General features: G+C 24.8%; 1 protein-coding gene across 5 annotated transcripts; it reads right to left on the reverse strand.

The window, feature by feature from the left end:
• Positions 1–4217: 4217 nt before the first annotated feature.
• On the reverse strand, positions 4218–20240 carry LOC126907128 (neuropathy target esterase sws-like). 5 transcript variants are annotated; one of them, XM_050688219.1, is made up of 23 exons: positions 19909–20240; positions 19215–19302; positions 18025–18122; positions 15939–16052; positions 15756–15853; positions 14960–15200; positions 14661–14870; positions 14473–14545; positions 14190–14395; positions 13597–13805; positions 13263–13394; positions 12579–12702; positions 10400–10556; positions 9678–10057; positions 8268–8450; positions 7959–8114; positions 7758–7877; positions 7276–7462; positions 6793–6909; positions 5850–5966; positions 4742–4953; positions 4586–4675; positions 4218–4511 (listed from the first exon to the last, which is right to left on the reverse strand). In XM_050688219.1, exons 1-23 carry the CDS (start codon positions 20005–20007, stop codon positions 4377–4379), a joined length of 3546 nt encoding a protein of 1181 aa, XP_050544176.1. In that variant the 5' UTR covers positions 20008–20240; the 3' UTR covers positions 4218–4376. The 5 variants fall into 5 exon arrangements, 4 of the variants coding, with proteins under 4 accessions (XP_050544176.1, XP_050544190.1, XP_050544185.1 ...); XM_050688233.1 differs by lacking the exon at positions 6793–6909; XM_050688228.1 differs by lacking the exon at positions 5850–5966.
• Between the last annotated feature and the right edge of the window lie 4527 nt (positions 20241–24767).

Raw genomic sequence — 24767 nt, forward strand, 5'->3', positions numbered from 1 at the left:
TGCCTTAATCCCATCTACTTGGGGTCGGCCACCCTCATCCTTAACTTCCACTTGACACAATCTCCACATCTACGCTCACATCAGCTGTCCTCATATCGCATTCAATAACATCCCTCTATCTCTTTTTTGGTATTCCTCTACCTCTTCTTTCTTCAACATTCATTTCTATAACTATTCTTACAGCTTCCAATTCTTCTCTCCTCATAACATGACTAAATCATCTAAGTCTATTTTCTCTCATCTTATCCACGCTACACTTATACTCCATCTTATATGCTCGTTCTTTATTCTATCTTTTTTAGTTACTCCACTCATCCAACTAAGCATTTTCATCTCGGCTACACTCATTCTCTGCTCTACTTTCTTATCAACCGCCTAACACACTGAACCATACATCATAGCTGGTCTCACTACATTGTTGTAGAATTTACCTTTTAGCCTCATTGGAATTCTTTTATCGCATAAGACACCAGACGCTTCTCTCTACTTCAACCACCCGTACTTAATCCTGTGTCTTACATTCTCGTCAATACCACCGCTCATTTGCACTACTGATCCTAAATACTTAAAACTTTCTACCTCCCCATTCACAGTCTTGCCTATTGTCACTGATTTCCTCATTTCACCTACCTCATGTTTTCTTTTGTCGACCCAGCCAGAATTTCTGCTAATGATAAAATTNAAGCCAGAATTTCTGGTAATGATAAAATTAATTGTCATAAGTGTCTAAAATTAGTCTTGTTCAAGTAAACTCAATGGTGGATAATAACTTTCCTGAAATAAATCTTAAAAGGTTAAATAAACTGTATCTTCAATAACTTCTATTGTTAAAATTAATAATGAAATAATTAAAGTAAACCCATTGCTACTATTTCAACTAATCGCTATTTAAAAAAAAAACCAGCAGTGTCCCGGCACATTGTCTATAATTGAGTGCAGTTTAGATGAAATGAGACAGTGATTAAAATATTATCAAAAAACAACGCCTTGATGCAAATCTGTAGATAGTGTTTAATTTTTAAATTTTAATGGATTATTACAAAAGCTACATGATCTCCTATTTCTTTATTTATATTCTAAATACAAGTTATATGCATTACTAGTGCAAAGTATGTAATCGATGGAGAATTTCTCAACGATAAAGTTATTTGACAAATGTATGAAACAAAATTTTTTTCCATTTTCATATTCAGTTTCCCATTCTAAATTTTAATAGAATATATTTTCAACAAAAGTACAAATTTCTTTATCTTCAATCTTTATTTCAATTGAATTTGTACGCCATTGACCTTTGCAATGTTCACATATAATAGAACAGTTAAGCCCTGTTTTTCGCCAGTTACAATTTTTCCAGCTCCAGCACCTGACTAAAGTCCGGTTTATGACAATCATCTTTATGATTAGCAGAAATTCCGGTGGCAATTGACATAATATAATTGTTGTTTGGGAATGTACAATTTAGCGTTTAGTTGGGTTTAAACAATATAGCGTCAAATCAAATACCTACTCTATCGGTTGTATCTTAATATACACTACACTTTAATGATACTATAAATAAATAAACTCACACATACACACATATGCATTTATAACATTGTGTCTAATGTAAGTATAACATGATAAAAAGTAACCGTAAAATGAAAAAAATTGGAAAATAAATTTTAGTACTCATATTAAATGTAATGTAACTCGAAAAATATTTGTTTAAATGAAAAAATATAAGATACCTTTTTTGTTTATAATTGTCTTTTAAACAACTTTTGAACGAAACTTTTTTAACATTATGTTGCTTTAAGTTTTTAAAAAATGCATGAATCAATTCTATTCTTTAGCAATAAATACTTTATGTATACCTCTTTCATTCGACATACTTTTTTTTTAAATCAGACCTTTTCCCTTTATATAGGGGGGATGCAAACCTATTAAAATGCGTATAGAAAGTAGAACTTTTTCAACTTAACTTTTGAAAATGTACAGGAAAGACTGACACTTTTATATGTCTTAAATTAAAGCTTATATAATATACTTTAATTTGAAAAAAAAAATTTGACCTCTGGATTTGTCTTCATGGTAAAAATGACTACCGTATTCAAAAATATGCTATTTTTGTGTTAAAATTCTGGGTTTTGTATTTTATTTTATTTTAAAATACCTGAAAAGGGGAGTAAAGATTTTCATAAATATTATATAAATAAAAAATTAATATAGCATAGAAAGTTAAACTTATTTAAATTTGTTTGCTTCTTTTAAGTCGAGAAAAATAATTTTAAAATTTGAACTAGCTTAAATAGCCCATTTTTTCGACCTACGGTAGCGACGTACGGTTACCGAGTTGGAATAACATATGTTTTACACGCTTGGGGTACGAGGATTCCAACCCGCGTATGTCAATGAATTTTTTGCATTTTTTCTTAATTCTTTTTAAATTAGTATAAATTTTTAACTCCTTTGATTTTTATCTCATTTAGATTCAAAAACATCAATAAAGATTGAGGATCCCATCACTTTAGTCGACACTTGCAAAAAGAAATTTCTTATTCGTATTGCAATTATTTTACTATATTTTAAGTTTTAGCTTCGATGCAAAGCTGAGAAGATATATTTTTGTGACTATCATTTATTTTCTCTGCTTTAACTTGACCTACTTTTTTCAACGATACGTCAAATGACTACAATTCGTATCTAGTTGAAGATATTACCCTCAAAAATTGAAAAAAAATTTCAATTTATCAATTAAACAGTTAGTTATTCCATGTTCTCCATAAAGACAATTAAAATCATTAATTTCTAATGTTTTTAAAATATTTATTAACGAATTAAGTTTGATATAATAGGTTTCAACTACAAAATTAAATCATTTTACTTTGTAATTTAATAATTTTTTTAACTCTATTTGTGTGTGCTACTTCTAGACTATAATATTACAAATTTTTTTGTAACATGTTGCTATATAAATCATTTCTAAAAATTTCTGACTGCATATTGATCATAACGATACAATTTTTTTAATTCTCATAAAATTTTCTATTTAATGAATAGGCCAGTCAACGAAGGAGTAATTTTGGCGAATAGCAGAAAAAATTCCCAACCAATTTTTTTTTTTTTTAATAGGAAATTGGTGGATTATTCCAAAAGCAACATCTACTCTTATTTCTTTAATTATATCATGATTAGTAGTTCTTTGATTTTAAAATATAATATATGAATATATACTAATTATAATTATTAAATTTAGTATGAAATTGATAATTAATGTTGTAATTTAAACGGATAAATTATAAAAATAATAAAGAAGTTATATTTTGCTTTACTTTTACTTGTATTAAAATTTAAAGGGCTTGATACAATAATTTTCAATAAAAACTGTTTGTTACTATAAATAAATGCACTGGACATCAAGGAACTTTCATCAGAAGCAAAAATATACTTTTCTAAATCAACTTTTCGTGTTGTTTTCAAATCTGCAAGTAGACTTTTTCTATCACTTCTAATTTTTTATATTATTACTAATTACATATAAAATAATAATTAAAAGAAAAAAAAATTTGTTTTCAAATAATTACTGATTAGATTTTTAATATGTTAAAAGTTCATGTTTTTTTTTACAGCCTGGCAAAAGAATGCTCCTATAGTATTCAAGTTGAACAATCAAATGATTTCTATTTAATTTCTCTTATATCAGCTTTAAATAATTAAGTAAGTTTCAAATTGCTTCTATTTATTAAATAATTTTAATAATAATGAAACTACATAATTTCATTTTTCTAAAACAAAATATTTATAATATTTACTGATAATTTTATTCGTTAACACGAGTATAATGATTTATACTCGTGTTAACGAAATTAATCTTTTTATAAATTGATATCAAAAATATATTTAAAAAAAAATCACAACTATCATTTAAATAAAATAATTGAATAAATAAAAAGTACTTGATTACTAAATCATAATCTATTTTTCTATTATTAGCAGTGGAATTAATATTTTATTATTTAACTACTACTAAACACATCAAATATGACATTAATAAAACAAATAAACAACATACAATCTTTTGTTAATAAAATTAACTAACTAATTAGATCAACTGATTCTAGTTATTAACTACTGTGTCAACATTAAAAAATAGAAGAAGTTATTTTGAGATCGGTTGTACAATTTGTATGATTAAAGTTTGTTTTAACGAGCAACAACATTAAAAAAATAAAACACTCTTTAAATAAATTTTTTATTTTATAAAATATTTTTAATAGGTAATAATATTACATAATACATTTATATAATGTTAAAATGATATATAACAATAAACAATTGTTACATTAAATATAGCTATAATATATTCTTTTTTAATATATGTATAAAATGACTTATTATTATGGTTTAATAATTGAATACATATTTGGTTGTGATTTTCCTTGAGATGTTACAATTTCAGGTTTTCCAAATGGAATTTTTCCAGCTAATTTTAGACCAGCAAAGTATGTTTTACCATGTTGATAACCAACTTCCTAAATTTAAATAAAATATCAATATAATGAAACTTTCTAAAGAACTGCTTATTCAATTTATAGTAAGTGATTACTTTAATTTCTTCAAAACTTGCAAACTGAAGTGTCTTATATTTATCGATAGGAGGTCTAATATATTGACAATATTCACTACTTTTAACAACCTATATAACAAGATATTCAAAAATATTTTAGTAATTAAGGGAAATTATTATAAATATGGTGCTTACCTCAAGTTTGCGAACACAAGATACATAAGCCAATCTTGATTGTATATCGGGAAGACTTGGAACTTTGACTGATGTTGTAAATGGGTTCAACTTTTTCCACAATAACCAAAACCCAGATAAACTGTCTCCATAATTTGTAAAATCCATATCATCTTGAGATCCAACATCTATAGCAAGTACATATTTAGCTCCTTGACTTCTCATCACATCCGCTTAAAAAATGTCAATTTTATTTAATGTCAAATTATTAAGATGTTAAAAAAATACATTTACAAATAATCTTACTAAAGTCAAACAATTTTTTTTTATTAATATACAGGATTTCTTTTATTTTTTGTATTTAATTCACTTAAAAATTCATCTTATTCTTTCCTACAAAAATTCATTAGTGAATATTTGATGGTAAAAACAGCATAATTAAGTCATTTTTAATAGTTTTATTGAAATAATTTACACATTTATATAAAGAACATACAATAAAATTGATCAAATATTAATAAAAACTATTTATGAATTTAAAAAATTGAAAATTTTTTTTTATATATAGCTTAGAAAGTAATCATAAGAAGGCAATATAAGTAAGAAAAAAATATTATTTCCAAAATACATATATGCAATTTTATAGTCATTTTTGTGGGTTCTTGATTTAAATATTTTTTATACTTTTTAGTTTTTTAGTTTTAAATTAATTTTTTAAACATATTTTATTAATTTTAAATATTACTCATAAATGATAAATTTTTATAATGTATAAAGTAGATATTATAAAAATATATTTTATGGAATTATGCGCCTATCACATTTACTTGAAAAAAAACACAAATAAAATAAAAATTGTTACATTACTTTTGTCATTTAGTAAAAACCTTTTAAGTTCCTTTAATTTAAATTTAACCAAAGTTTAATAATATTAGTTTAAATTAATTTAAAAACAAAATTTAATAGAGCATGAATAAATACTAAATTACACAGCCTAAATGTATTAGAAGGATAGAATAAATTTTTTTTTTTTATTAAGTATCGAAAATCACATTATACCATAGAGATTTCAGTAAAATGCTGGTTACCATACATAAATACACAACACAATTATTTATATACATCTTACCTGGAACATTATTAACATAACATCCATCAATAAGTAAATGACCATCTTCTGAATCACATATAGGAGGAAGTAAACCTGCTATTGTCATACTTGCTCGAACATATCGCCATAGAGTACCTGCCTACCACACATATACATTCATACACCTCCAAATAAATTATAGTTTACACCCATGAGTTTAATTTTATATGATAGCAAGCAATTAATAAATATTTTGCCTGATTAAATAATTAATACTTAAATGTGTAAAAAATAATTGTGTTAATAAAAAATATAGTACCAGGAGCTCTATAGACCTAATTATAAATAATACTTTTCATAAAAAATAATAAAAATTTGTATCAAAAGTTATTCTTAGTATTCAGTTTGACTAAAGCAAGAAAGTAATATGTGACATTCACTAAAATAAAGTACCTAGTGAGTTGCAAAATGCAGTATTTACTTATAATAAATCCTAATTTTTTTTTTTCTTTATATAGTGGAATTACTTAGTCTGATACCTAAAGAAAATACATAAATTATCATGCAATTTATAAATTTTAACCTTATACTATGTTTAATTCCATAAAGAATTTTTGGAAATAAGAGAAAGAGATACTGACTGAAAGTAAATAACTCTTCAAACAGTTATCAAAAATAAACAATGTTTTTATAATGAACATGATTTTAAGATCTAAAATTGATTTAAGTCCTTTTACCCAAAGAGAAAAAATATGTTAGGATGGATCAAAAAACACGTCCTTAAGTTTATTAAAAAAGTAATGCTTAAACAACGTTTGAATAATTATTTGTAGTAAACTTTGCTTAAAATTGAAAAGCATTTTTCTTATAAATTAATTTTGCTAATCATGACTTTTTTTTTTCAGTGAATGTCACATTTTATATTATTAAAAAAACTTATTTTTGTAGAAAATAAATTATTAAAATGTAGTGATTGATTTACCTGGTAAATTATTTATGTATCCACCATCCAAAAGTAAATGACCATCAATTGGATCACATAATGGTGGCATATACCCAGAGAGAGACATTGATGCTCGTACATAACGCCATAATGACCCTAGAAGCAAACACGAACCTCAAAAATTTTTCCCTTAATTAAAAAAAAATTTAAGTAAAAAATATATTTATTGTAAATCAATCACAATATCATTTTAATAATTACATTTTTAATTAATAAACTAAAACTTAATTATTTTTTATCAGCATATAAATTAAAATTAATTTAAGTTTTCTTAAATAAATTAATTCTTAACCAAAGCTATATTATAAAATTAATATATCAAATAGTTTTTGATCATTACTTAAAAAAAAAAAAATTTTAACCAATAAAGCCTTATAAATTAATTATTTAATACAAATTAGTTTGTTAATTAAAATAAACTTCAAATATAAAAATTCATAATTGATTAATTAATTAGGGTACCGTGAGTGTGTATTCTCATTTCACTGGATGATATATCTGTGGAAATTGTAAAATAGGGTAACCATAAATCTTCTATTTGTGTATCTCCAAATGTAGAAAAAATTGTAAAGTTAAAATCTTTGCCAGTGAACATTGAAGTTACTGGATAGGTCAAATCCAAAATTTGCCTCCACCAATGAGTCATGCTCTATAATAAATGTAAAATAAAGAAAATTAGTATTTAAAAATTATTAATACATAATGTTGGCTTAATGCAGAAACTAATCCAAATAAACTAAGATTATTTCTGATTTTTTATTTGTGATTACCACCATTTAATAGTTTTTATTAAAAATTTTATAAAAGTTATTGAAAATACATTCTTTCACAATGTCTTAAACAAATTAAGATCATATGTATGAATAACAAATAGTAAATATAAATGTTTTGTGTTGGCCATTAAATTAATGTAAAAAGAAATAATAGGATTAAATATTTCATACTTTAGCCCAATGACCAGCCTTTCTTATCATTCCTATTATATCTCTTTCACTACACCAAACAGCTCCCATAAAAGCACCAATGCTAACTCCACCAACCATATCAATAGGAATTCCAGCTTCCTGTAAATTACAAATAAAGCAATTTTTTTACTACTAGTTTTGATTTTTTTTAACTATATTATATATTGTATACTACATTACTTGTATTGCTTTTAACATTCCTATATGAGCAGCACCTCTAGCACCACCACCTCCTAATACTATTCCAACTGATGTTCCTGTTAACCATCTGGCCAAGCGACAAAAATCTGAATGTATATTAACTTCAGTTTGCAGTCTTTTTTGATACTGTTCACTCTAATAATATAATAATTGAATATAATAAAAAAATAATACTTGAATTAAACTAAAATTAGAACACAGGTTTTATTTTATATAAATTAAGCTTAAATTAAAAAATATACATATATTTTTGGTTAGATAGCTATAAAACAATTTTGTTTTTCTTACTATTGTTGAAACTGAGCGTTTTGTAAATATACGTTTAGGGCACTGTATATGATGGTGAGATGAAACCCATGATCGTATATTTAACCAGGCAACAGTATTTGTTGGTAATTCAGAATCTTCTTTATGTAGTAAAACTAATTCTTTTTGAGTACGCAAAGCTAAACGTTCAATTTCTTTTTCGTACTAAATAATAAGAGAAATAAGAATTAATAAATAATGAATAAAAATATAATCAAAAGTTATGTTTTCAGGATTATATTTAGAATAAAACGAAAAGTGTTACTCTTACAGTTATATGGGGTGATTGATTTATCAATGATCACTAGATTTCTTCTAAATAATAATTTTGTGGATTTATTTTTCTTAATATTGATACGATCACATATATGTGATCATATCCCACATTATTATTGTAACGCCGACTAGGCTTATATCGTTGACACAGTGACACACATACTACTACAGGAAGGCAGACTTCACACATAAACACATTTGGAATTCATGGACATTGTGCCATAATATGGCAGTTGACTTTTTACAATCATTGCGATCATTACTCTTGTCTTATATTTAACTTAAATTATCTACCACTGAAAGAGTGTGTCACTGTCAGCTCCCTGTTGGATTATTATCATCTCTAAGTGTCTAGCAGGTTGTACTCTTTATTTAATATTTCTTTGTTTAATATATATTTATATTGTTGTTAACCAGGTTTATATATATGTATATATATTGTAGTGCGACCCTTGGTAGTTTCTATAAGGAAATATAAATTAAATAGGAAACCTCAGTACCTAAGGTAGTTATAGCCTAGCCAGCTATTCCCCGTTGGTTTTTTAGACTCAACCTCTAAATAGCAACATAACAATATAGTACTATTTATTTCTTGATTTATAAGAGATTAAATTTTTTTTAGCCACTTTTAACATTTATAAATGTAAACTGGAAGTGAAGTGCAGGTTATGTTGTTTTTATCATTACATAAACTCTGCTGAATTTCTCTTCTCACCCAAGTATTAAAATGGTCATAACTCTTGAAATAATGATTCAAATGTTGTTAACAATCAATAATCTTCTTAATTGAATTATTTTCTAACATTTAAACTAGTAAAATGAGTATGGCGTTATTTAAAAAAATAAAGTTGATACCATTATAACGGATAAGAGATGGGCCTAAAAAAGAGTAACTACTTAAATTGAGAAAAATTACTATTTAAATATACCAAATATTTTTTTTCTTCAAAATTATTATTTTAAAATAGTGTTCAACGATAAATCAATCACTCTATCTAGTGAAGATATTAAAGACGAAGATTGGAAAATTATATATGTAATGTATGTTTATAAATTATACATCCATAATTATATTATAATTAAACAAAATTTTAAATTAATTTAATTTTAATTTACCTTTCCAATTGTTGGTTGCTTGTTTCCTAAAGCAATAAGTAATATACAATCAGCCTGTCGGATACAACGTTGTGTCCAGGGGGAAAATGAGTAGTCACATTGATAGAGAGCTATTTTGTTTTGATCTTCTTGCTGAGCTAACCAAGTGGTAAGTCGGTATTCATTACTATACTCCATTATAGATTTTCCCAATACATTTCTTACATAATCAGAAGTCAATCTTATGGTAGAACCAATTGAACATAATGAATGGTATAATTCATATGTAAAGCTAGTTAATGGTACATCTTCTGATAAGGGTACAATGGCAATGGTTGAAAAATTACTTTGAGTTGGTCTAGTATCTACTGTTTTACTAATTGAGGGCTTTTGCCAAGTACCTAAGTTAGATAAAAAAATGTTATATACATTTTAATTTTTTACATTTTACATTGGTGGTTGTGTAATTTGTTTCTGTTTTTAAATAACTGAATATTTTTTGATATTTTATAATAAAATAATGAGTAATTATTAATAATATAAAAATTAATAAGTTAATATTTTAAAAACTCTAGATAATACTGTCAGTTAATAGGTCAATTGGTGTAATCTTCACTTTTAGCTTTGACTGAGAAGTATGAAAAGTAGAGCTGAGAAGGTATTAATTTTACCATAGTGTTTTTATTTTTTTTTTAATTTAAGATTGTATTTTAAATAGATATTTTTATAGATGATTATTTTACCTAAAATTCTATGCCCAAGTAAATTAATAAGTGTAGATACAACTCCAGGAAATCTTGATTTAATGAAATTAAATAATCCTTCTGGTAATTTAGCTAGTTCTGAATCTCTTACAGCCATAACTGTTGTCCCTCGAGGCATTTTTGTAACTACTTCTACCTATATAAAGGATTATACATAAAAAATAATATTATACAATATATATACATAACAGGTTGTTTGAAGGCCCAGAACTAACAAATAAATACACATTTTCTTTAGCAAAATTTTACTTTATTCATTGAAATAGTTTCCATCTAGAGTGATACATTCATTCCAATGACGTTCTAACATTTCTATACCTTTTGAATAGAACGATTTAACTTTGCCCTTAAATTATGCCTCAAATTCGGCAATAACTTCTTCATTTGAGCTGAACTATTATTTCTGGAGCATTTGCTTGACTTTCTTAAAGAGGTAATAGTCGCTAGGGGCCAGATCTAGACTATACATTGGGCATGGCAGCAATTCAAAGCTCAAGTCATGCATTTTTGCCATCGTTTTTAATGATTTGGGACACGATACACAGTCTTGGGAAATCAAGATTTTTTTATTTGCCATATACTGTCTTTTTTCCCAAATTTTGGCCTACAAACTCTCCAATAACACAATGTAGTATTCGTTATTGATTGTTTTACCATGTTCGAGATAATCAATGAAAATAATTCCATAAGCATGCCAAAATACCAAGGCCATAATCTTGCCTGCTAATTATTGCGTTTTTGGCCACTTTGGAGCACTTTCACCGAGTTCAGTCCATTCAGCTACCTGTTTTGATTCAGGAGTGTAGTGGTGGATCAACGTTTCATCCATTGTCACATATCGATGCAAAGATTACTTTCTATTCTTGTTAAATAGCTCTAAAGAGCTCTGTGAGTCATTTACACGTTGTTGTTATTGGTCCATTGTTAACAAACATAGCACTCAATTTTTATTGAACTTTAATTGTTTATTAGATATAAACATTCAAAGTTTCACATTTTTGAGTTAATATACATATATAATACACAAGGGATTACAAATACAGGTAGCTAATTGGTTTTTTATGGCATCAATATTTGCAGGTACACAGCATTGTTATTATCAATGGTAGTAAGGCACATTGTTGTGAGTTCATAAATATACTAACAGACAATATAAAAAGTATATCTATTGATAGTCATAATTGATAATAAACAATTTGTGGCTGTGACAGCGATGAATTGAACTTAATTGAAAATCGAATAAAAATTCATATGCCATTTACTATTAAATTAAAAAACTCAAACATTTTATTAAATTCAAAATATATGTTCCCATTTAAAAAGGAACCCTTGCAAGAAATAAGGGATGATCTTAAAAAGTATGACATATTTATTAATTCAAGAATAATGTGTAACTAAAATTAATAAAAAAAAAAAATGTTCAAATTATATTTATTCTGTAAGTAATTTAGTGGATTATGATAAAAAAATCACCCTGTATATGTATAATAATATTATTATTTATTTATTATAAAATTCTAAATAAATATATGTATATGGAGTGATTTTATTTAACACTCACCAAGTAAATTCTATTAAAATAATGATTGTTTTGTGAATTTTTATTTACTTAATTATTTCAATTTATCTGTTATAAAAAATTTTTTATATCCATACATTATGTCTTATAAGGATGTCAACTTTACTTTTTGAATGACAACATACATTTTTAATTAGCTTATTAAAAATTATGTAAATTTAAAATTTAAAAACATAGCATTATAAAATATATTAATTAAAGATGTTATAAATTAAATAGTTAATGCCTAGTACTCAACTTTTTGTTTAACTTTTAAATTTCAATATTCATTATCTCTAATATAAATAATCTTCTTCAAATGATCATTTTCTATAATATCAAATAGTTAAATTTTTCCATTCTAAAAAATTAAGTTGGTACCCTTTAAAAAACAAAGGGTTAGACCAAAAAAGTATTTAATCACTTATAAATTGAATAATAAACAAAACCAAAAAAATTCTCAAAATTATTATTATTTTTAGGACAAATTTAGTGATTAAAAGTTTAATGTTAACGAGTCATCCTTTATATTATAATTATTTATTTATAAACAATGTAAAATAGAAAAAATAATAAAAATAAAAATTCTATAAATCTTACAATTCCAACAAGGTCTCCTTTACCATATTCAGCTACTAATTCTTTTTTTCCATTTTCATGTGTTACAACTGAACGTAATCGTCCACTCAAGACTATGAATGTACTATCAGATTCTTCACCTTGCCTAATATTTTGTTTAAATAATATTAATTGGTATAATAAAATGGAGAAATTCAAAATTGTTATCTACATACTACATACAAGTAACAAATATTAAAAATATTCAATTATACTGCCTCAGTATATATCTTAACATTCTACAATATATTTGTATCAATATTTATAAAATAAGCGTTTTTAAATATTTTTCTACATATTTTTTTAGTTATTAATGTGAGACTCATAGTTCTATTTCAAACTATACAAATAAAATCACCATTTAAAAAATAAAAAATTTAAACTAGTATTTAATCAACCTCAACACTTGAAAACTGACATATATATTGTTACAGTATAAATAACAAAATACTATTTTAAACCCTAAAGCTTTTCATTTCGAATGTAATGCAACAATAAAAAATTAAAAGCAGTAAAAGTATTTAACCTACTCATACCATAATTACAATAAAATATACTTGAAAAACATACAAAAATATTTTATATAAATCAATGAGTACTGTTGCTTTAATTTGTAAGAAAATGTTTACTATAAAAAAATATTTAATGAGTATTAAATATTTCTACCTGTAAACTGCACGGCCACTTTCAATAAACAACCAATCTAAACCAAAATCTACTTGGCGCACAAATGGTGATAATCTTGTTAGAACAGTATGAGCAATTGGTAAAACTATTTGAGGTATTTCTTTCATTATTCTAGAAAAAATTATACATTTATTAACTAAGTAAAATAAAAATTATCTTGTAAAATAATTGGCTGATTATTAAATAATCTTGTGTAAAACTTAAAGAGTATTTTCTATGATATCTCATTTTGCACCCAAAGTATTTTATTTTAGCATAGAAAATAATTAGACATCAATATATATTATTCTTTAAAATTGTGTGTATTACTTACGCATATACTGTATTTTTTGATAAAATTGCTACAACACTGGGTCGATTAGTTCTAAATGATAAAAATCCTGGTTCTCCAGTAAGTATTGCCAAACCTCCAACAATATCACCAGGATTTACTGAATACATATGAACTTCTGTAAGTCCATCAGGGTCCATCTTTTGAGATACTACCATAGAACCATTTAACAATAATACTAATGCTGCATCCTATTTGAATACATTATTAGTAACAAATCAATGTAATATAATTTGATGCATATTATACTAAATTGACAAACTGAAGTTTTGATATTTCTGGATGCAGAAAATATTAACTTTTATATGAAAAACCTTTAATGTGACATGCTTATTTAGCGATGGATAAAATAAAAAGTGAAAGCATGTTTAATTTTATAATGATTATTTTTTAATTAAATTGTTTGTCTTCTGAAAAATTGAGATTTTCCCATGAACAATAATATTATAAAATCCATGTTAAAAAATATCTTAATATTTTTAAAAACCTATGATGCTTTATTATAAATACAATAATATATCTGTGTATATTCTTAAATAAAATTACAAATTATTATAGTTCCAATAAATGTTTACCTTATGAGAGTCTTCACGCATTATAAAAGTATTATTTGGTATATTACGTATCTCAATCTTTCCTTCCAATAGTTCATCATTTTCTAGCTTAAACTCTTTAGCAAAAACCTTTTTAGCCATTTTAAGATACCAATCATTTTTATTCATGTTGAAGTTATCTATTTTATCTAATGTAATTTCTGAATCTTCTTTATTTGAATCACATTCTATGTTAAAATAATTAGTAAACAATGTATGTGAATATATTAAAATTATATTACTACTAAGATTAAATAAAATTTACCTTTTTGCAGAAACATACATGAATTATTTTTTGAAACTGAAATAAAAGGACTAACATGGTCGCTATTTGCACCCTAAAAAAATATACAAAGTAAATTATACAAAAAAAAAATACTCTACACTTTGACTATTAATATAAATAAGTTTAAAAAATTTAATTTTAACATCTAAATGATATATAATACTCACATTTTGTACTAATTCAGTTGAAAGTCCTAAATATTGATGAAGAGCTGTAAATGTAACTCTTTGCAATCTTACCATAACAACTTGAATGATCTGAATTAATGAATCAGGATAATCTTGTAAAACTTCTTGAAATGCAGCAACTGGTAAACGTACAATTGTACTGTCTTCAACTGCTATAGCACTTACAGTTTTGTATAATTTTTTGTGACCCTATATTTGTTTTTTGAATTTGTTTTTTTTAATAGTTACACAAAATTATACAGAGAAAAATTAAGCTTATTAATTATTAAATAACTTACTGTAAGAACATCTGTAAAGCTCAATAAAGAAGCAATACTATCACCAGTTTTTACAAGCTTTAAAGGTATAGAAGTACCATCAATAAGAATAGTATTTACACTGATTAATCCATTCTGAACAATAAAAACATTTTCATCTGCATCACCAACCTTAAATAGTTGACTTCCTGCATGAACATTTAATACTTCAGTATGGCGACAAAGCTTCAAAAATATGGGTTTTTCAAAATGTCCAAACATTCTAAAATATAAATTGATCAAAATTAAAATATAAAAAAAGGTAAAAATACCTTAAATAAGAATATTAAAAAGAAAGATAAAGCAAGAAAAGAAAACTAAAAAATGGTTTACAGAAAATCATAAGAAACAATTATAAAACGTTAAAGAACATTTACCTAAATTAATTTCAAACACAAAACATATATTAAAATCCTTTACAATAATTTAATCCAAGAATATTTAAATTTTAAACATGACAAGATATAATAACAAGGTATAACCATACAAATATAGAACATGAAAATTTTCTTGATTAGGAAAAGTGGATTTAACATTACCATAATTTATAAATTATTCATATATTAAGTGAGGGTAAAATGAGATTTTGATGTTCCTAAATTAAGATTATAGTAACAAATACATTTATCAAAAACAAAAAAAATTAATTAAATAAAGGATTTTTATTAAAAATTTCTAGTTTAATCAGCAACCTGAATTTTTTTTTAAAAATGGAGTTATCTAATATTTGCACAAAGCCCTTCAAATAACATATTTGCAATTAACTATAATTATATACCTGATACTTTGTAGCATATAAAATGCATCAGGAGGAACATTTTGACCATCTTTCATTATTAGTTCTTCCTCTAAATATTCAGCAGGTGGTTCCAATACCTAATAACATCATAAACGTAGTAGCACAATAATAATAAAACAATCTAATATTAATCTAACTATTACAGAACAAATTATAATTTACATTTAAGCGTTGAGGTGTAGTATCTTTACGTATTTGTAACAAACGTCGAGCAAATTTCATGACTAATTTCCTTTTTTTTCCTTGTCCATGTACTTGGCCAGATATATTTTTTACCTAAAAGAGTAATTAATAACTTTATATTCAAATTATTGTAAACTAGGCAATTAAAATTTAACACTAAACAAATAATATTAGATAAATTGTATATATATAGTGTCCCACCTAATTCTGAAATTTTTAATAACTTTTGATCGATTAAATATTTTGCAATACTTTTTTTTTAATCTTTTTTATTGTTTGGAATATGTTTAAACACATTTTTTTATCATTCGTCTCAAATAAGAAAACAAAATAAATAAATTGTATATTTTTCCAAAATTTTAAAATAGCTATTTTCTTACAAAAAATTTTGATGGTCAATAACAACTTTAGGATTAGTACATATTGATTATTTGGAAGAAATTAACTAAAAAATAGCAATTATTAAATAATTTTATAAATAAAAATTAAAAAAATGAATTAATTTTTTTCTTATGCAAGACAAATAATAAAAAAATGTGTTTAATGTTTATTTAACATAATCCAGAACTATAAAAACGATTTTAAAAAAACCCAGTACAGGGGGGTTGCGGCACAGTAGTGACGTGGCATAGTTGGATCAAGTATAATGATATCTGACAGTGATTAAAATCACTATCAAAAAAAAAACGCTTCGATGCAAATCTTTAAATAGTGTTTAATTTTAAAAAATTGATGGATTATTCCAAAAGTTACATGATCTGCTAGTTCCTTATTAATATCCTGATTAAGATAAAGTATGTCGAATGAAAAATGTATATAAATACTACTTCTCATGAAAAATTGTATTGATCCATACAGTTAAAAAATAAAAATAAAATCGAGAATTTTTATACAAAAATAGCATTCGGTAGCCATTTTCACTGTGAAGACAAAATAAAGTCCAAAATTTTTTTTTTTCATAATAAAGTACATTACATTAGCTTTAATTTAAGATATATATAAAAGTGTCAGACCTTTCGGAACACTTTAAAAAGTTAAGTTGAAAAAGTTCTACTTTTTATATGCATTTTTCAGATCTAAACACCCCTCGTATATAAGGAAATAGTCTGATTTAAAAAAAAAAGTATGTCGAATGAAAGAAGTATATAAATATTATTTTTTATAAAAAAATTGTATTAATCCATACATTTTTCAAAAAGTTATAACATTTTAAAGTTAAAAATGTAAAATATAAAATCGAGAATTTTAACACAAAAATAGCATACGGTAGCCATTTTCACCGTGAAGACAAAATAAAGTCCAAAATTTTTTTTTCCATAATAAATTATATTACATTAGCTTTAATTTAAGATATACATAAAAGTGTAAGTATTTCCGGAACACTTTCAAAAGTTAAGTTGAAAAAGTTAATTTTTTGTGAAAAAATTGTCATTTTGTATCCCCCCCTTGTGGGGTAAAGGGTTAAATTTATAAAAAAAAATATACTAAATGATAGGTAAAGACATCAAGCATCTATAAAAAAAAAATTATATTAATTTGTTCATTTTTGAAATAGTTATGGCAGTTTTAAGTAAAAAAAAATTGAAAAAATTTCGAAAATTAACGATTTTTAAATTTGTAATTTTTTTGGAGGTTTCCCCCATTTATGAGGAACGAGGGAAATTTTTTCAATTTTTGTGGGTAATGTCTTCGACTAGATACAATTTGTGATCTTTTGACGTATCGTTGAAAGAAACCGGTTCGGTGAGAGCTGAGAAAAAGTGGTAATAGACAAAAAAAAAAACACACATAATAATAAAATTAATACCTTCTCAGCTTCGCATCGAAGCTAAAAGTAATATAAAATATTTGCTGGATCAAAAGTTATTAGAAAAATAAAACATGGTGGAACACTGTATATTAGGGTGGTCTTTAAATGACACATGATATTGGATAGTCATTATTGGCTAATGAAATGACATTTGTAACGCTTTATATTATATCATTCAAAAGTTTGTTAATTCATGTTTATCTAATATGAAATAAAAAATAATAACAATACAAATTAATAATAAAAATAACATACTTTTCTAAGCATTTTACGTCCATAAAATAATACTTTGTCTCGTTTACGAAATCTTGTTTTTAATGGTGCATTGAGATCTTTTCTTCGGTAACTTAAATCTAAAAATTTTTAATCAAAATTATAATTGAAAAATATGAACCGTGGCGCAAATATGATATTTTTTAACCACACTCTCCTCCTAACCAATAAAAATGTTAATAACTTCTAAAATACAGGTCCAATAATTATCAACCCTTTTCTTAATTAGAACATATCCTTTTTTTTTTTAAGTTAGTTAATTTGTATGTGACCTTTATAATTTATATGGAATGAAGCTAAAAAGTTTATAAAAATTAATAAATCAAGAAATATATGTAACTAAAAAAACACCAAACTTAAACCAATATTGTGTTTATTTTACGAGTAATTTATTTGATTAAGATAAAGGTATCACTTTTTATTGCTTTTATTCATGAGTATTTGCTACTTATATATATATATTTTGCAAATGTCTTTCAAATAACAATTTTTTTTCAATGGTGGATAAAAAGAAGGTCTATGAATTATTTTGTAGAATAGTATATCAAATATACCCTAGTTTGTCCTTGGTTTAAGGATATACAAGGTGATTAATAAATTACGCCTCACACAAAATCTTTACAAATATAAACATATTATAATTTTTTCTCTTCAAAAGTTAATAGTATCCTATGTTTTATAATTTTCAAAAAAAATATTAGATCTCTCCCCTTTAAAGTAGTATCAACTTAAGTTTTTTAAATGGAAACTTATATTTAATTAGCTTAAGAGTAAGAAAGTGATCTAACTAAGCAAATACCTGATCAATAACAACTATTAGATCAGTATTTTAAAAGATATTAGGACTTTTATATCATGAAGGGAGGAGTAAAGCGGGTCTGTTTATTTTTATCTCTATACATAAATAAACCACACTACTCCTCAGGCACGGTTAATCGATCATCTTGTATAAGACCAAAAGTATGTAACAAGATCTATCATATATTATTAATTTTCAGATTAAATGATTAGACCAATTTCTAGACTTCCTTAATAAAACTTTTTATATCATTGTTTGAAAATAACTTTGTTGTTCTCCTACAGCTAGTATTATTTTTTATAAAGCCTAATATCCTAATAGCTCTAGCCTATTTAAGTCTATAATATATGCTTAAATACTAACAACTACTTACTTTTTATCCTCCATTTGTAAAATGCAACTGTACACAATAAACTTATAACTGCAGTTGCTGTAAAAATCAAAATGACCGTGATCATTTTCTGAAAAAAAAAGAAATCAAATTAAAAATACATTTTCTAATCGAGTATCCATGACTAATAACATCTCAGTGTAATAGAAATATCATTTTAATGGTTATACAAGGATAAAATTAATTTTTTAAATACAAATTTTTTTCAAATATGATAAAAAAAAAGTGTGTTAAAGGTTGGAACTTTTCAGGTTTTATTTTATTTTGATGAAAAAATTTTCTTTTATATGTGATTTACTCTTCTGAAAGAGTCTACACTTAATAAAAGATAAACCCCTCCTGAAAAGTAGTTTTGAAATTTTACAATTTTTAGAAAGCATTTATACTTTAATTTTTTTAATTAAAATTTTATAAATGTATAAATTTTAATAAGAGGTGGTAACATATTTTCTATTATTTGAAAAGTAGTTTTTTTTTATAATACAAAAGAACATAATATTACCTTAACATTGGATTATATAATTCTATTAGTACTTTTTTTTTTACTATTTATACTGTATAAATAAGTTAATACTATATCAATCGTTTTTTTTTTCAAAATTCAATTAATAAATTAATAGAAATTATAACTTGCTTAATTAATTATAATTCTAATAGATTTGTATCGAATACTTACTTCTGTAACTACATGTTGGTAAGTAGACATTAACCAATTTCGAAAAAATGAGTAATTAATGTCATTTTTAAAGGATACAATTAATTCAAATATCCCCATAATTTAAAAATATAACATACAGAAAATACTAAAGGTAGATGAGGATACTCATCTAGAGTATCCATTGAAAAAGTCAATACGAGTTATTTTATGATAAGTGAGATTTCTAAAGTACATTACTAATTGTTTACACATTATTCGAGTGCATTTTTCTTCATAAAGGTAAAAATAAAAAAATTGTCGAAACAATATAAAGTGGACTAATTAAACCTGTCTGGTTTTCATGAAAACTATTGATAATAACTATTATTATCGTTCATATTAGAATTATCATAACAATATTATTGTCCATATAACAGCTGTTCAATTTAATCTACTTTAGATATAATAATAAACTATAATAACATTATAAAATTAACCTAACCTGTTAGTATATTAACTGGCTAGACTAGTTAATGTGTGCTTTTAATTCGTTTATTTTGGAAATAGTACGTTATTTATTATCAAATTATTTAATTATTTGTGTATATTTATTAAATTTTGCAGTGGCGGTCAAATGGTAGTGGTTTAAAAGGGTAAATCCCCTTCCTTTGTAAACATTTTTGTACAATTTTCATAAAAATAACATTTTGAAAACTTTATATGTATATAATAATTCTATTCAAAAGTTACTGAACATAACTAATATGAAAATATTAATCATACAAGTTTTGAAGATTAAATTTCAACTCATGTTAGTTATCTATATGTGGGTAAATTCAACTGGGTACTGTTTTAAAATAAATTAAAGATTTGAAATAGGCTTAATTAAAACAAAGCCATTTATGTGCAACAAATAGTAGTGCGACAAAACTTAGTAATACCCAGATTTAGTTAATATTATTATAAATAGGTTAGGAGTTTAAGAACCAGAGGCACAATAAGGGGGGTAAATTGCTAGTGCATACAGTAGTGGTCAAAATTATAAGACATCCCCTAATTTTATATTTTACGCGTTTAGATTTTGGGCTTATACGCAATTGTAAACGTTTAAATCATCAAGTAAATGCATGAAACTTTTTTCTTTATATAATATGTCATAAACTTAAAAAAACCGCTAATTTTGCATTGGTTCCATTTGTAACTTAATTTTTACTTACATTTTCGTTAAAATATTATTTTTACAAATACAGCAAATTTCAGTCAATAAATCATTTTAAAGGCTTTCTAAAACAGTTTTACTATATTGAAAAAATAAAGTTATTTGATAGTTAATTACCAAAAATAACTAAAAATAGCTTATTTTACGGTGTTTAGTAATTCTCATTATTTGCCTAAGGTTTAAATATTTTTAACTGAATCGACTTGATAATTTTTTTCATCAAACTTAATTATCCAAATAAGATGTAAAAAAAAAATTATGCAGTTGGATGTTAGAAAAATTTGTTTAGAAAGTCTTTAAAATAATTTATTGTCTGAAATTTGCTTTATTTGCAAAAATTATATTTTTATCGAAAATAATCGTAAACATTAAGTTACAAATGGAACCAATGCAAAAAAAGCGGTTTTCTTTTAAATTTATGAACACTTTATAAAGAGAAAAAAATTGTATGCATTTACTTGATGATGTAAACGTTAATGATTGCGTACAAACCCAAAATCTAAACGCGTGAAATATAAAATTTAGGGATGTCTTATAATTTTAACCACTACTGTATATATAACTATATTATTAGAATTTTTTAGTCAATTTTTTTTAGTTTCTTCAAATCTTTCTGAATAATCACGCAGTGTAGATAATATTTGATGGAAAAAAAAATGATATAATAATAACAATAGCCTTCCAGTAAATTATTTTCTGATTGCGCCACTGATAGGAGTACAGTTCCTATAAAGTTTTATTATTTTAAAGATTTTTCATACTCATGGCAAAATCACTTGACCACCACTAAAACTTCGGTAATTATGAAAAAACTAGAAAAAAATTTACTTTATTTTTTTTCGTTGCTTTTAAACTTGAAAATTACACGATAATCGGGTTAAAACAAAAACTAGTTAAAACAAAGATGTAATTACAATAAATAAAAACAATGAATAAGCTTAATTAAATAAATATAACGTTTTAACGCGTTAATAGTCAATCTTGTAATAGCATACAATATATTAGGCCCGCATTCAAGGAGAATGGCAAAATATTCTAACATTTATTTTAAAATATAAAAAGTAAAAAAAAATAATGCATTTTATTTATATTCTTGATATTTGTATTTTAGAAAAATGTTATCATCTCTCATAACTTATAAGAGTATCAATTTTATTTCTTAATATTTTGTACGTAATATTTAACTAAATTATAAAATAGGAAATGTTCTAATTGATAAAATGGCAGGTCAATAATAAGTTTTGACTCAATACTTAAGATATTATGACGATTTTGAAATTTAAATTAAGGAGAGACGCCGGTGTGTGACTATTCATTCATTAGTCATATTTCGGCTGTACTGCTCTCACACACGTATAAAAATGTTAAAATTGTTTTTATACTTAATATTTTTTAAATCAATTTTTTAATGCTATCGAAGTATTTATCCAAAAGTTTTTATTGACCACTCATTTTCGTAATTAATTAAAAAAATGATCTAATTAGATCATTTCCTATATTATAAACTAGTTAAATATTATGTTGCCATTAAATAAAGTAAAGTTGACATTCCTTTATGAGGATTAATGCTAAAAAACGGTAGCACAGTGGGGTCGTGGCATAGTTGGGACAAGTATAGATGATATCTGACAGTGATTTTAATCACTATTATAAGAATCGCTTCGATGAAAATTTTTAGATAGTGCTTAATTTTATGAAATATTCCAAAAGCAAAATTAACTCCTATTTTTAACACGCTCGTGGGCGCTTTGTGTCATTATTTTTGTATATTGAACGCCCGATCCTTTTTTCACAATAATACTAGTATTTATCGTTCATTATCGTTGTTTTAAATTTATTTTTAACTTTTTAGTTCAATGTGCTTTAAAATCGTGTTTTTTTAGTTTTTTTAAACTATATTTTTTGTTTAACTTTGACTGCTATTTACACATAGAAGGTCATCGGGAAAATTTTTTTTTCAACTTATAGTACATAATGTAAGTTTTAGTTTTAAATATGTTTAAAAAACGCAGTATTACCAGAATATTACCAAAAGTTAAGTTGAAAAAGTTGACTTATGTAAAAAAGTTGCTGTTTTGAATGCTCCCCTATAATATGTTATTTAATATATTCTATTAATGTTTTATTTCATTATTTGTTAATTAACAATGATTACTTAAAATTATTGAATTTTTGTATGTGTTATTTTTCAGTGGTCTAGAAAACCAAGGATCTACTTTATATGTTTGTTTCAATTGGTTATGTGACATAATATTGGATATAAGTTGTAATTGAACCATTTTATTATTTATTTGGAACATTGCTTAATTTTTCAAGCATATTTCAGAAAAAAATATTCTGAAAATCGTATCATAACTTAATATATAAATTTAAACACTGTTAACCACAATGAGTAAAATAATATAAGTTCTTTTTATTATTATTAGCATATTCTGAATAAAAATAAAATCTTCCAAGTATAAGAAATTTTATTCAAATTTATTTTATTTTTTAAAACTGATTTTTTATAAACAATTTTAAAAGAATTCATTAAGATGTATTACACACATTAACTGTTTGGTGGCATAGGCCACTGTTGCTCTCAACGCCTTAAATGGCTTATGACAATTTACAATTAAAACATAACTAAAGCTATAATTAACTAACAAGGGTCATAATAATGGATTTGTTACGTTGTGATTCATTTTTTGATGTAAAACAATTTTAGCATCATAAAGTGTCTTGTACTGCTTTTATAGTAAAAACTTAATTACCAATAATTACTTAATATTAATTAGTGTATGTGTTATTTTTCAGTGATCTTGAAAACCAAGTATCCACTTTATATGTGTTGGATGCACATCAATATGTTGTCGAGAAATTGTTATGATTATTTATGATATCGTTGTGTTACACCGTGTAATTTTCGGTCTTCTCTCTATGTCTGCGTTGTCGCCGCCATCTTAGCGCATTTTAGCTATAAGCTCTATGGCGTTTGCGAGCCAGAAATGTTGTATTCCTTTTGCTGTAAAAGTAAAATATCACCTTTGCGATTGTCGTACCCTTTTGCGCTCAGTATATTGCCGTTGGGTCTATATATTTTCTGACATACATCACAGAACCCCTCACAGCATATTATACACGTTGGCCAGCTACTTGCATTTGATTTCAATATACAATATTATCATCCGCCGTTTCAATTAACCGATAAGTATAATAATTGTTCATCTTCTTTTTAAGACTTACTCACATTTATAATTTATTATTTGTTTATATCAACGCCATCCTGCCATTAGTATTAAGTGCCCCACCCCCCTTTCCACACTACTGTATATAAGACAAAATAAAACAACAATCGTAACAAACCCGCGTGAATACCACCTGCGTTCATTCAATATGATTGTTTCATTTGGTTTTGGGACATAATATTGGACATTAGTTATAATTGAACCAGTTTATTATTTATTTAAAACATTGCTTAGTTTTTCAAGCAAATTTCAGAAAAAATCATTCTGTAAATTGTATTATAACTTAATACATAAATTTAAACACTGTTAACCACAATTAGTAAAAAAATATAAGTTCTTTTTATTATTATAAGCACATTCTGAATAAAAATAAAATCTTCCAAGGATATCGGACATATCATAATTTGTTTTAATGTCTTTTTTTTATTCAACTAGTTGAAAAAAGTTATTGA

The sequence above is a fragment of the Daktulosphaira vitifoliae genome, unplaced genomic scaffold, assembly GCF_025091365.1.
Source record: "Daktulosphaira vitifoliae isolate Bord-2020 unplaced genomic scaffold, ASM2509136v1 Scaffold_1, whole genome shotgun sequence".
Lineage (NCBI taxonomy): Eukaryota > Metazoa > Arthropoda > Insecta > Hemiptera > Phylloxeridae > Daktulosphaira > Daktulosphaira vitifoliae.

Bases quoted from the DNA above. Each gene is read 5' to 3' on its own strand.
- LOC126907128 (XM_050688219.1), bottom strand. From the start codon at position 20,007: ATGGGGATATTTGAATTAATTGTATCCTTTAAAAATGACATTAATTAC. The intron at 12,703-13,262 runs GTAGAAATATTT...ACAAAATATTAG, and splicing joins AGTGGCCGTGCAGTTTACAG to GCAAGGTGAAGAATCTGATA. The intron at 8,115-8,267 runs GTAAGAAAAACA...TTATATTATTAG, and splicing joins AACGCTCAGTTTCAACAATA to AGTGAACAGTATCAAAAAAG.